Source organism: Lineus longissimus, chromosome 14 (assembly GCF_910592395.1).
Source record: "Lineus longissimus chromosome 14, tnLinLong1.2, whole genome shotgun sequence".
NCBI lineage: Eukaryota > Metazoa > Nemertea > Pilidiophora > Heteronemertea > Lineidae > Lineus > Lineus longissimus.
The window spans coordinates 15,438,911-15,454,362 of NC_088321.1; the positions used below are offsets into that span (position 1 = coordinate 15,438,911).

The 15,452-nt window shown below is 41.3% G+C and overlaps 1 protein-coding gene across 14 annotated transcripts in view; it reads right to left on the reverse strand.

Moving 5' to 3' along the window:
• LOC135498947 (serine/arginine repetitive matrix protein 2-like) overlaps positions 1 to 15,452 on the reverse strand; it is a 45,091-nt gene that overhangs the window by 15,300 nt on the left and 14,339 nt on the right. For all 14 annotated transcript variants that reach the window (XM_064789483.1, XM_064789495.1, XM_064789488.1 and 11 more), the window contains exons 3-7: positions 1,992 to 2,186; positions 1,631 to 1,747; positions 1,243 to 1,392; positions 513 to 677; positions 216 to 335 (exon numbers count right to left, since the gene is read on the reverse strand). In XM_064789483.1, coding sequence (XP_064645553.1) covers positions 216 to 335; positions 513 to 677; positions 1,243 to 1,392; positions 1,631 to 1,747; positions 1,992 to 2,186 — 747 coding nt within the window. The remainder of the gene's footprint in view (positions 1 to 215; positions 336 to 512; positions 678 to 1,242; positions 1,393 to 1,630; positions 1,748 to 1,991; positions 2,187 to 15,452) is intronic.

A 15,452-nucleotide genomic window follows, 5' to 3' on the forward strand; every position in this document is an offset into this window, starting at 1 on the left:
CTAAGACAGAAACTTTTGCCTGTGGAATCCACAAGGTTGTTGACTCTTACAGTTTGAATTCATATTCCAAATAGCACTTAAAACTTCTATGGAAACTCTTCCTACCATTAACGTATTTACGTAAAAGATGATATTCCCACACGCTAGATTCCGTGATACCTGCATAACAGGTATGTGACTTCTCCTATGAAATTACTTGTGGGTCACTAACTCACCATGTCCCATATCCCAAACTGTCTCTCACTCATACGAGAAAACCCAGTCGTGAACAGTCGTTGGGAATCTCCGAGAAATACGACTTTTGATGATTTTGGTCCGACGTGGCCCGGGCCTTCCTGGAAAGAAGATATAACTGGTCAGTGATATACAATAGCACCTCTCTATTAAGGGCACCCTCTGGACTGACAAGTAAATAGGTGTCCTGCTTAGAGAGGTCAAATTAAAAAAACCAATTTGGGACCAAAACTAGAGCCCTTAGTAGAGTACATTAGCATAGGGACAAGGTTACTCACACTAACAACACTGCCAGACCTGGGATCTATGACACGTATTTTCTTATCTTTTGAGGTCGTAGCAAACAAACTTCCGTTGCGGTTCCAGGAGATTGAGAATATCGTGTCGGTGTGGCAGGTGATTATGTTGATTGGCTCAGCCGTTTCTATGTTCCAGAGAATTACCTGCAAAAGTCGAAGATATGAAATTAACCGACTTGCTTTTCCCCGCAATGCAATTGATCCACATGTCTATTTTGTGAGCCGTGAAATGATACCCCCTTCTGGCCTACAATAAGATGGCTTAAGGGGTCCAACATGACCCTTGTTGAGATGGGCCAAGTTGCTCTTGTTAGAGACAATTGCCACCGTTAGCTCAACTATAAGGTGTAATCCCTTCAGTAAATTTTATTACCAACAGTAGCGTTAGGAGTTACACTCACGTTAGTGCTAATGCTGCTTGACCAACCAGGCCCAGGAACGTCAGTACTAACACTGATTGACACTGGGCCCAGGAGACAAATGATCCTTACAATAGTTATGTCACATGGAAATATTCCATGGTGTTTAGTTATGATTTCCATTCATCCATTCGGTCTCATGAGGACAAAGTCACAACCAGTAGGCTGGGAGATGATCACTATACTGTGACTGTTCCCCTAAGGACAGAGGTAGCCCACGAAGTTCTGATTTTGGCAAACAGAGGATCTAGGACTAAGACAACAAAGAGTTTCCTTTTTATGAATCTTACATTATAATCAAACCCAGCACTAAGTAGTATATGTTCAGCTGTTGGATGCCACTCTATATATCCTATCCGGCGTTGATGGCCGTGGAGATCCACGATCCATTCTGTTAAATTCTCCCGCAAACCATCTTCAGGAACCTCCCAAACTTTTATCTGCAAGTGTGAGAGAACAACTTTATTTAAATACCGATATTGGTGACACATATTTTGATATTCAGGTAAGATTGAGAGCACAGCACAGATATGAAATGCAGCTGCTTTATCACTGGTCTGATGTGATTGTTTTCCGTACAGCGCAAAATCCAGGCACACTTATTCGAGCACGTCAAACGACTATCCTACGTTGATGATTACTACGCCAAGGAAGGACTGCACTGTGGCTAATACTCACCGTCGCATCATCTGAACACGATGCTATCTGATGGTCGTTGAAAGGACTCCATTTTATATCTAACACCGCTCCCGCATGGCCGCAAACTTTAGGGGCGTTGATGTCTATTCTACCAACCTGAAAGTAGGAAACGAGTATTCAAATCTTTGCGACCTGCGATTTAGATCACATGGAACGATGATTGCTCCTTTGTGGCGGATGATCGCAGGTTGTAGTGCCCTGTAAGTCCATATCGGAACCAGCGATTACTGGTTCTACCCACAGATGACTTATCCTTTTGGCGCACAAAGCAGCCAGATTGTTACAGACAAGTCTTGCATCTGATTAACTCCTTGCATGATCAAAAGGTGACGCAACGTACCTGTTTAATTGGTAGAACAAGGAATGCACCTCCACCTGCCGACTCCACGACGACCGCCACAAACTTGGGATTGACCGCGCAGAACATACTGTCGTGTTGGTTCTTCGTGATGCGGACATTTTCGTAGGATTTGTCTTTTTTGTACGCTTCTCCGAAAACGTGGCGGAATTTTGAAGGCCGCATCCTAAAGGCCATCTGAAAAGATAGGAGGAAAGGTTTTGGTGACAAACATGATGGACCAAAATAGTTGGAAGTGGATTTGAATAACATTTAAAATCACACACACTAAAATCTAGGCCTACCTGGGAAGGAGGAGGGTTTTCGAAACCTGGCATCTCGAACAACGATCTCGTATCAGAATGAAAGGCTGAGATACAGAATTGCTTCAGCACTGAACAGGATCAGGATCTAAATAAGTTGTGTATGACTGAGCAATCAGCCTATCTCATGCTCAAACAATGCTGCTAGGAACTATCCTCCTGCACACTGCTGATATACAGCACGTCAGTGAGTGTCTGGTGTACTTAGAAAGGTAATTGGCGGCTCTTCTATGGGGTGCGCAGCACCCCTCTGCTGCTGAAATTGATTAGGGGTTTGATTTTCTTTCTCAAGTGTGTAGAGGAAAAGCGATTGGCCTTGATGTGGTTAGTTTTAATGCTTATTGCGAAGGTTATTTTCACTTCTCTCCATGATTAACCCACTAGGCCCACCACACAAATGAAGAAAAGTATCAAACTGTTAGAAATTTAAAGGGGGAGTATAGGCAGGAGATAGCGGCTCAATCACAGACAATAATAGATGTGCAAAGCGACATATAAACAAGACACAGAAAGCAACATGAAGAGAGAGAAAAAACGTGAAAATGAATTTTCCACTCAACCTCACCCTAGGAATTGGCTTATTCCTGACTTTGTCTCGATCCCGGTCCACACTTGAGCGACGCATTTCGATTTTTTAAATGTTAGGTTTGTTGATTACTAAATTTTCAAATTTCTAAGCCCCTGAATAGGTACATCCTGAGTAGAGTGGATCACAGAGTGAGTTCAAGGTCGTTCAAATCGTCCCTTTGAGTGTATTACACAGCCTGATGAAGCAAAGTCTTGGTTGCTGAGGTAAAACCTTTGGTTCCTAAGGTAGAGGGGAACCCCGGTAACACGACAACTCATGGGACCGAGGTTGAATGGTCGCGTAACCGGGTTGGTTGTGTTAGGGACAAAATACATTATTAGGATTTCTACTCCGAAGAACACTGATATCAGACATACCAAGCCAATCTGAGTCAAAGACGAAACCCCAAGATTGCCTTCATGCATCTTGAGGAACATCACCATGAAGTCACTCATGGAAGATTGCACGAGGAATATTTTTATCACCTAGTCAAGCCAGACACCAACCTAAACACTGCACTAAAGGCACATTGCTACTGGACGTATCCTGGAACCCAATGTGAAGACTACAACAACAGCTCGTGAATCAAAACCTGATATGGAAAGACGCAATACCGGAGGACATACAACATGCACCTATAAAACATGTTGCAAACGTGCCTTTAATCCTTAACCTCGAGATGACCCGCATCCCCTGTTACCATGGAAACAGTTATACTTGTAACTTTGATGACGGAGATAACAGGATGAGGCCGTGATAATTATTGTTATGTAGTCTACACAGTAGTAGGTGTGATCTATTTCTTTTGTTGCTTTTTTGCCCTCGATACGTAAATATCCCCCGCTGTATTCCTTCTATAGTGGCCAAAAAGAGTATTGATACACAATAGTGTACTTATCGTCAGCAGTCTCATGTCAAAACTTGACATAACCATGTACCAATAGGCCTAAAGTAGCAAACAATATTTTTTGTCTCAAAATCTAAATTTATGACCCAATTCGTCAAACAGAACAACCAATCTTTTTCAATCATGATTCGATTAGTTTTTCTTGCTTTTCATTGATTAAGTGATTACGTTGGTTAATCTCTGATTGGTAATTGGTAATCAGTATCAATATTGCTCTAGATTTCTGGTACATTGATGATATAGTATAACGCATTCGCTCAGAACAGAGCCATCAATAATGTGTCTCTGTGGAAGCGCCTGCTCGCTCAGTGCTTTAGACTCGCAACACACCACAAACAGACAAGTATCAAGCCAAACCATAATTGCCGAAAAAATCTCACGAATGGTTGATGAGCGTCCGATATGACATGATGGTCAATGAATCTTCTTGTCGTAGCAAATGGACCGAGGAAAATCGAGCGATATATTATGATATTTTTTAGTTTTTGTAACAGGAGCCCATAATTTTTCATTAGCGTAAGTGGTGCTGGGTCATGGTAGATTAACTCACGATATCAATTCAGAATTCGGTACTAGAGATTCATTTGACATTTATTATCTTAATCATGATCCAACATTATTTTTTCCCAACTTGGGGAAACTTCAGACAGTGAGGACTGGTGCATTTAACTTCCAAGTTTTGTGTCTATAAGCACATTTTAGATGCACCTGCCTGGGCCCCCCCCCCCCCCCCCCCCCCAATGGCTCCCTGACACGTTTCTAAGAGACACACGACATCAAATTACTTCGCAAGGCTCAATTCTATGTCACAACGTCATTACCTCCGACGATGGTGTCACAAGCCTTGATAGCATCGGCACCGGTCAACTGTCATCTTTTTCAAATTCCCCCAGTGGGTTAGCTGACCGGTTATGTAAATGTAGCACATGAGAAGGGATATTATGACCAGTACCAGTGCAAGTACAATATGAACCAGGATGCACATTCATACTTGAATTCCATGAAAAATATCACATAGAAATATTGCCCTCACAATGAAATAGCTGTCACACACAACAATGTGTTGATGATGATTCGGACAGATTCAGACAACAGCTGGCCAACATCGAACGTTATCAATAAAACTCAAATGTTGAAAACAACATCGGCACTCTTCATTTGTGATGGATATCCTCGAAGGCCAAATAATTCAAGCTTCGGTCACATTTCCACAAACTCTAGAGGGAAACAATCCAGAGATTTTCAAGAAAATAAGAGCATATAGTCCCACAAAATTCCTACATCAGATTTGATAGTAATCAGATGACTGAACGAATCCACCAACACCTCCTCGAATATATGAACACAAATCTATCAGGATGAGTTCACATCCACATATCTCCACTTTTCAAACATCCGACCGCAAATACATGTCAGCTGACATCAAATTTGTCCAACTGCTCAAGATAAGAGGGCAGCAAGTGTGCTCAAGCTATTGTGTCCGGCAGAAGAGTTGTGTACGGAGATCGAATTCCCACTTGAGACATGATTACGTTGGAATATCAAAGTACCAAGATTTCTAAACCACTCTAAACAAATTCCTAAAAGTGACTAGACGCTACCGGCTCCACATTGAACACCAGAGGATGTGAAAATCTCAAAAACTTTGTCATTTTAAAATTCCAATGATAAGAGTATCCGGTACTGAATAAATCAAGATAAGAATGCACATATTTTGATTATGAAATCCCAAAGTATGGTGTCGAACAGATGCCCGAAACAGATCTTAAAAACCTGAAACGTGCGCCTTAGAAGGCGAGTTTAATTAGCGCTTTCCTGGATTCTGATACATCAAGAACGGCACGACCAATACAAAGGAGAAACATGAAACAGACAGCAACCTAACTGAAAGATGTCTGATCCTAAATCTGCGCACATCCACGACCTTGAAACAGGATCGAATAAATCCACGTGGACGGAATTAGAATCTTCCGGTAACTAAACCTCAAGGTGAAATATATAATTTCAGATTTTGACACAAAATTAATCTAACCCATCCCATGTGGCGACTGATGAAACCAGGAATGAAACAAAACGAAAGGTCGAAAGGATATTGTGTACTGTTGAACACAGCAGTATGAATAAGGAAAGAATCTAAACGTCCAAATTTTCAACAGCAAATTCGTCTGTCGTGATAACGGTTTGTGATCCCACATCAAAACGAGGCCAGGTCAAAGCCGTGAGGTGCATTTCACGGGTATATGTTGTTTCATTTGATCATTTCGCTCTGTTTCGACGATTTCATTCTGCGTTTTATCAGAATCCATCCCATGCTACCTGGAAGATGTTGGATGCCACCGTAGACGTCACCTTGATAGAGTTGAACCCAACCTGATACCTCGATCAAGTTCTCTGACCAACGATGTGTAGAACAGGAGATGACTCTGCTTGACTAGAGAAAAAATCCGGAAATAGAACATCAGAACATCAAGATGTCAGGTGTCAAAATGCCATAATCATGAAAACTCATCAAATAGACCCTGACTTGACTTGCAGGGGGCATCCCTGAATCACTTGAGGGGGCAGTTCCTTCATCCCTCTCTCTGGAGGAAACCTAGATTACTACCCAAGCCAACGCAAGCATCACATAAGTCCACATGCTGAATAAATATGGTACACATTGATAAATACAGTCCTCACGTTGAATATAACACACATTGTGAACCCAAGCACCAGCTGATTAACCGAACAGAGATCCAAGTCAACGTGATTATTCATCCCCCAATAACACAGGTGACATTTGAAATTTATGACCAGCATAATCCAGCAAATGAAATATAAAGTAAGGAAATCCAAAATCCAAAATATGAAACCTAAATCCTATGCACAAACCAGGAACAGCACATATCAAACAGGACCACAAGCAGAATACAGCCCACTGCGTGTTGCACTATCGTACAGGAAGCTCACACAATTGACGTCTTTATCATGACCACAATGCAACAGGGCGGGCTGCTGCTGGGTGATAGAATACTACTACCGATCAATGTGATGAATAAAATATGATGATATTTGATTGTCCTGAGGTCTCGCTCCACTCTATTCTAATTTTGTCGTAAACTACGCCCACTCATAATGATGTGATTTCTTTGGTTCAAATTGGTAAAGTTTACTTCAACTGAACAGGGTTTTTGCCAAAACTTGTCTGAGCGTACCTTTAATATAATACAAGTATATGTTTTCCAGCTGTGCATCATTTTCAAGGCCTTTTGATCACAGGATAATAAAGTCTGTGTAGTGCTTTACACATCGTTTTCAGGGATGTGAAATCTCTGTAACACATAAGGAATAACACATTTTGAGATGAAAGTTCAAATGTTTTATTAAGGCTGTGACAAACAGCATCTCCCTGCATCTTTCCCGTGCTGAGGGAAAACAGTGCAAAACTATTTTCTCCACCCACACATTTGAAAGACGAGGGACGAATTGACACTTCTTACAAAACTTATAAAAGGAAGTCTGTCTTTGATGTAGGATTATGATGCGAAAGAAACAGTATGTCAGATAGAAAGAACAGAGTTTATGATGAATCACAAACATTAACAGGATTGTGTCTTGAACTATTAAGGGTGACAGATGCATGCTGGATGAGGTCCCTTATTTGAGTGTGCCGGTATACTGGTCAGGATTGCAAGTATATAGTGATATTTGAGAATGAACCACAAGTTGCCAACCAATCGCATGAAAGGACAAACCGCCACAGAACCCATCCACACTCTCATGATGATAGATGGGCTGTCTGCTGCAGTGCGGACGATAACACCAAGCGAACAGTCCACAGATGTGCCCCACAAAATGTCCCGCGATGATCATGACTCCAGCACTTAGAGAGATTTCGCTCATCTCTAACCATTACACGATCCAAGGACATCTGAAGTGCCTCACAAAATTCTCTGCAATGATCATGGTTGTAGCACTCAGAATATTGACGGGAGATTAGCCTCATCTCCAACCACTTCACGATCCAAGGACATCAGATGTGGATTGTACCAAGACTGGGAGGAGACACTAATAGAATATTCAACACCCAGCAGAACCAAGCAGAGATTCAAGCCAAGATACCAAGAATCAGAAAACATCAAGCACCCCCTACAAAACACAAAATTTGTAATCAAATCTTACTGAGGAAGACTGTGATTTTGCGCAATTACTCCCTCAGGGCAAGTTATTTATCACCTTGTTTCCATGACAACTGACAAAAAAATACAGCACTGATACAAGAAATGTGACCTCCACGAGATAGAGGGGTGTCTTGATAGTATGTAGCGGAGAAATCAAAGCTGATAGCCTTAGCAAGTCTTTAAACACAGTCGAAAGAAATGGCTATCAGAACTCCATGTAGAATTTTCTGTATTACCTCCTTTGCAGATATCCAATCCTGAGACTGTCCAGATGACAATGTTCGCCTTGTATGGGTCTCTGTGTGTGCGGTAAGGCCATGAAAAATGTAGTTTGCAATCATTTCTCATCTAAAAGGATTCTCAATTAACCATCAGGAAATTCGGGGTGGGACGAATCTGAGAAGTGTATGATGGGTATGTCAAACATTGAACTGCAGACACGGAGTCCCTTGGAGCTTTATTTCAAAATCAATGAATATGTAGGTTCTGCTTCGAAATATTTGAAGTCGGGAATGATCAACAATCAATTATTCTCCTGTGGCCTGCAAGTAATTGTTTCAAATTGCAATCGTAAAACCAGCCACAAACTAATTAGTGAACATTCCAGGTAATTAGGTCTCTGGGCTTGATTTTTATGTCAATTAACCCTGCCTGGGGTACATGAGGTGAATGATACAGTCGAGTACATGATTATTCTAAGGCCAATGAATGTTGATCTCATGGTTCTTGTCACTACCTTTCGTTCGTGTTCAGCGTAGTTTCCTGTGGCTGAGGTCAACAGAAACATACATTGGCGTCCTGTCGTTTGTTTTTGCACACAAATGTGCTGAAACCTGGTATTGATATTCATACGTATATCACCCTACACAACAGCATTGTTGAAATTTTTATTCACGTATTGACACTAACAGAAATTTATTCCAAAACACCTTGATCCGGGATGTGGCAGGCATGCAAAGCTTCTAGCATATTTCCTGGAAAGATTGTATCTGGTCAAACATTAGAACAACCATAATAAGTCAACAATATTATATCATAGATTTTGAGCAGAACACACATAGATGCATATTTTGGCAGTTTTGTATTGTTTCGAGCATGCCTCATTTGGTGTAATAAACTGCAGACTGGAAACTGTGCTAAAATATACATGCATTATTATTTTGGGCAGAAAGTTTTCTCGGCACAAACATGCATTATTACTTCTGTTTTGTGTTTGGCGTTTTTCACATTTATTCAACAGCAGTGGGTGATTCCCGAGCGACACCACACAATTCATGACCTGGCAGAAGGGGTCCTGGACAGTGTCACTCACAGTAGCAGATTTCGGATGGCACATTAAGCACCCCCTTTCATCGGTTTCTATTTACTCCTCGATCTAGCCAGAAATATTTCTGCAGAACTCAGATGAGCTGCTCAATCAGCGCTACAACACGAGCAATTCGGACCAGTGACCATTTTTACACTTGCGTTGTGTTAGGCATGGAAGGCAAAGAAAACTCCCTAGAGTCTCAAGCCAACAGCGAGAAACTATCACAGATCTCGTGACCCCAAGCCAGAGACCCGAGCCCCTACGTAACCACAGATCCTCATATTTCAATCTGAGACAATGGGTACATACCTGCTGCAAAGCAGAATTATAGGCTTCGAAATCCTCATACATATTTGTTCCCATCGCAAACCAAATGTGAAAATCTCCAAAACTCGAAATATGAATGGCTGTAATCACTGACACATACGCCCAAACCTTATAACAGTAACATTTGAAATAATAAACATATTCCAATACAATTTTGAAGGCTCTCTTCAAGCCATCTGCGGTAATGATTTCATGATATTCAATTCTTATGGTCAGTTGTAGTGTTTCCTATAATGGGTACTTGATTTAACAATTTTTCACTGAAACTTGCACCTGTTGAACCGTGGGTTGAATCCCAGAGTTCATATGTCGTACGATACAACCCATTTCAAATCAAGAAGAGTACTTGTATTTTGGTCTCGTTTGTCAGAAAGTCCCTCCATAAACTGCAGAGATTATCAGTCAGAATCCATGGTTGTCTAACATATTGGGACCAGCCATTTGGACCTTGCCTCTCGGTTGTATGTGATATAGTCACTTAATATTGGACACGATTGTGTGTACACTGTGCATAATATGCCCAAGTTAAGGAATGTCAATAGTGATACAGGGACTGTACTAAACTTTCTATGAATTATTCAGTGCAATCTGAACACTGGATATCACACTGATGGCAAGTTTGGATAACCTGACACCCGTTTTAATTAAAGACCGGTAACTACGAGACAGCCACCTTTTTTGGTATGACTTTCACTCCACAATGGACAACATGTTTCATGGTCGATTGTTCAAGTGCTACGCCGTTCGTTAAAAATTTGAAACTTGTAAATGAAAAAGTTCTGAGCAGTTAATTGTAATCTCAGCTCTCCAGTTTTTTCTTTCTGATATTTCCTATCACTTTGACATTTCTTGTTGATCTAGCACAAATATCCTATAAAAGTAAGAGAACCTGAAACAGAGCACCATCAAGAAATCATTAATCATACCCCGCCAAGACCAAGGAAGGATTAATGCCAAACCGGGGAATCTGAACGATAAACCATCTCAGAGGAAACGATCAACCATCTCTGAGGAAACATCACGCCAACGTGATTGCACGAAATATCAAAATCAATCGATAGTCTGGTGATCTGATGGAGGTACCGAAATAGATCATTTCAAGCTGCCATACCAGTTGCAATCTAAGATAGAATTCATCATGTTGGGGTACTGCGTCACGATGTTGCTGCCCTGTCGCAACAGAGGTTGGTATGACCTTGTGATGTCACACGATGTAAATGGCAGTCTACATGGACAAGCACAGGTCATTTTGTGGGTAGGCCATCTCAACAGAAACGGGCCCATCGTTGATATCTGCTCAGTAGTTGCTGGGTGGTTTTAGATGCGAACTGTGGCTTTAGTAGTGAACCGCGATGCAGAGACAATTTACAACTCTTTTACTGAATCGAATCTCAACAGAAACGGGCCCATCGTAGATATCTGCTCAGTAGTTTCTGGGTGGTTTTAGATGCGAACTGTGGCTTTAGTAGTGAACAGCGATGCAGAGACAATTTACAACTCTTTTACTGAATCGAATCTCAACAGAAACGGGCCCATCGTAGATATCTGCTCAGTAGTTTCTGGGTGGTTTTAGATGCGAACTGTGGCTTTAGTAGTGAACAGCGATGCAGAGACAATTTACAACTCTTTTACTGAATCGAATGATTTAGAAGTTGCCCAGGAATAATATTTGTTCACTGCCTATCAACAAACTGAATTCTAAAGAACCAGCTACGACTGACAGTCAAAAATACTTTACTAATTGACAGATTAAAAGCATGAAACTTGGAACGCAGCTTCTGCACAACTTAAATATCCGGAAAACAGGACAATCCACTTATTCGAATCCATTGAAATCTGATGAAAAATCAATTCCATTTTCAAATCAATATCAGCCCAATGACTCCTACCTGCAATATCCAGTGAATGCGACACCTCTATGTGTACAATATTGTGAAGAGACATGTATAGAATATACCATGGGCCATCATAGAATCTACCGTAGGCCATCGTGGAATCTACCATGGGCCATCGTGGAATCTACCATGGGCCATCATAGAATCTACCATGGGCCATCGTGGAATCTACCATGGGCCATCGTGGAATCTACCATGGGCCATCGTGGAATCTACCATGGGCCATCGTGGAATTTACCATGAGCCATCATAGAATCTACCATGGGCCATCGTGGAATCTACCATGGGCCATCATAGAATTTACCATGAGCCATCGTAGAATCTACCATGGGCCATCGTGGAATCTACCATGGGCCATCATAGAATCTATGATGGGCCATCGTGGAATCTATGATGGGCCATCATAGAATCCCGGTGGAAAACATTATCATCTGTCGGAAAAAGCTTCCAATATCAATGCCAACTGAACTCTGCTACAGAAAATAGCTAACAAGGACCACTCGTTACAATCAGATTGAAATTTGGGAAATTTGGTGCACAAGTCAAGAAATGTATATCAGCTGAGCTCAAATGGGCGGACATCTCCATCTAAAATCTGAATCAAACCTCAGGGGTGTTATACACGTTAGCCGAAATCAATGCCAAGACTGAAGTGTACGGCCATACTACACATCGTACACAAATATGTGTTAAAATCAAATCAAAATCGGAGAATATTCAACATATGATTCCCCACGGAATAATAATCCTTTGTAAAACGATTAAAAAGTCTATCCCGGGATAAAAGATTATTCAGATTATTAGCAATTACGATTATTTGCTCGAGATTATCCCATAGCATCATATGTACTTGTATGTCAGTGTCGTATGTATGCTAGCGTCCAATGTACCAAGCTATTGATGTCCGCTAGCCGAGCGCTACATAATGCTGCGTAGCTAGCTCATGAATATTGATGTTGGGTAATGCTCACTCCAAATACGGCTCAACTCACTTCGTTAGTGGCTGTTCCACTTTTGGCGCACCCCCCTTTGTATTGAACGTGACGTGCTGCATGTTTTGTTTCAAATCAGGATTTGGACGTAGTACATCAAATGATGTTCGTTCATCAATGATTCAGTGATGGAAAATCTCAATCATAGAATCTAAGACGGGTCATCACAGGCCTGCGATGATCATCCTTCGTCAAAGAGTCTATGACGGACACCTTTGCCTGTGTACTACTTATGCGATAAGCTGGAACAACGACACCGCAAACAATCCGAGGCTTTTGTCACATGCATTATCGAAGGTTCCAATCCACAAAAAACTCTCTTTGTCGACTTAGACAAGCGCTTTAATGCACTTTCCTCCTAAATCAAGTCGAGATTGAATGCTGAAAGTTTTCACTTTGCCAAGCATAAAGGTAACACCAGCGAGACTTCAATAGTGGGGACGAAACACATCACAGAACAGCCAGTATTGACTCTCCTCGTCAAAGACACCCTTTGAAGCTGGGAGTCTCACTGCGTGGCTAGTTTCACCGACAATACAGAAACAAAATCAATGAGAGTTACCTTATGTGTGGAACATGAATTAGATATGCAATGATTCAACGCCATTAAAATGGGCGTGATTGGCCCGAGCTCGTGATGACTGAATTCTATGATGTTACTTCTGCAACCAGGGGAGGAAGAGCACTGATGATGTGATTCAGCCCATTAACACAGGCAATGTGAGCTCGGGCCTATTGATTCTGATTATGAACTTGACCTAATTTCCAAGGTCAATGAGGTCAAATGCTCTGGTTTCTGCAGACGGCTTACCTGCTGTTGGGGTTCCCCTCCATCCTCACCTGAAATCACACCACTGCTGATCGAGGATTTTGACCCTTTTCTTTTATCGACTTTATGATCAGCATTTGATCCCCCTTCCCCAACCACAATGTCACCGCTGTTGCTGACCTCAACATTGGCCCTCACGTCCCCAGTTAGGGATCCCGGCCAAACTCCGTCATTCTCAAAAATGTCTTCTGTATCCATCTCAAATCTCACAACAAAATCTCGGACAGTTGGCAGTTTCGGCCCAGGTTCTCTCTCAGACATATCCTGATAAATGATTTCCATATTACTACAGAAAGTCACATAGTGATCAATTCAGAAGTATAATATCCACATCACTCTTTCACAGTTTATACAATTACTCTAGATTCACTTCTATAAGGTCAGGTGTGAGACCTCATTTGCTGGAATCAGTGTGTTTCTGTATGAATAATCTTGTATGACGAGTACCAGGCCTGGCGCCATGACGAATGAACCAATCTAACTGTAAAGGCACAAACCGAAGAACAGCAAACTTGTGGATGGCATGTTCATGCCTAAAAATCAACTGACCTTACAGCAATGATAACAGAGTAATTGTCCAAACCTCAAAAGTGTGTGAAAAACAGCAACGTTTTCAACACCTAGACCGTTCAAGGCGAATGTTGTCAACAACACAACAATATGTCAAAGAAGAAGAAGAGGAAGAGGAATTCACATGTGGCCCCTTGTAATGAAAAGATTTTATGACCATTGTGTCATGGACTCAGGCTCCTGGGCCTCTTCTACGCCAATGGCTCCGCCAGCCCCAATCAGTACTTTCAAGCAAGCATTTCTGAGACGCCCGTTGCAAGAAATACCTGTGTGTAGGCATTTGTGAAAAGTATGTCAACAGTATTTGAATCGGTACTTGAAATAGGCCCTTAAGCACTAAGTATGATTGTATTGCATGTATCATTAAAAAAACAACAACAAAGCATACCTTTTCTGTCTGGGGAGCAGAGATATGTCAAACATTGCATTTAACCATCTCACATCTTGATTGACAGTAGGCCTATAAATCTACTATGTCTGATGATACTATTGGTAGAACTAGACATAACCAAGCTGTAACCCAACCAAACTTATCACAACAGTTGTTTTTATGACGCCACGTCACGTCTTCGCATGTGAATCGCTGCCCTAAATATCAACTATTGTAGACTCCCTGACAGGTTTCAACCAAGACTTTACTCTCCTCCAACCTGAAATTGCATTACGAAATACTCGTTTCCGATAGCCAACTTGCCTTTGGAATATGCAGCAGAGATATTATGTATCAAGTAGATGTTTTTCAGTATAATTTGTGTGCGCAATGCCTGAAAGCTAAAGATATAATCTGACATTCAAAATAAGGTCGATAATCCCCACCAAGCTTGGTATTTCACCCCTCAGATATTTCCAAAGTGACCCATAATATTGTTCCAGGGGGTAAAGCTGACAAAATCAAGCATTTAAACCTAATAAAAGAATCAGGTCAATCTATAGAAATCGCATGTCAGTGTCAATATACACTTCATTTGACAGAGTTTGTCTTCCAATTATTACTAGTTCCACTGTGTACTATCATAAAAAACAACACAGCTTTCCTGTTTTGTCTGGGGGAGTAGGGATAATGTCAAACACTGCACTTTACCCACTCAAATTATTTTACAAAGTCGTCTACCAATAACGAAGTCTGCATGATCATAGTACCAGACATAACCTAAATGCTTTGTCTTCCAATTATTACTAGTTCAACTGTTGGCAGTGTTCTGTCCCAAACTGCAAAGAAATATGCCTCACAATGTATAATTGTTTCTGTATTTCAAGAACCAGAAATCTGACTTTCACTGCTTTTTGGCCGGTTCCACATTTCGTACCAACTCACCCATGCAATCATCTTGTGTCTAACAGATCAATACAGCCTTCACAAATTTGAAATCAATATTGAAAAGTTCTCCAATCTGAATATTTCAACGTCCCGCTTGAGTATGAATTCAAAACTTCATGTCATCACTGTCTCCTACTTGACTGGCAAATAACCAGGTGAAGATCCAAGGGGGGGGGAGGCACCACCTCTAATTGAAAATCTTTTAATTTGACCATAAAACATTAGAACACATCAGAAATTTTAATGAGAAATGCAGTGCATGCCCT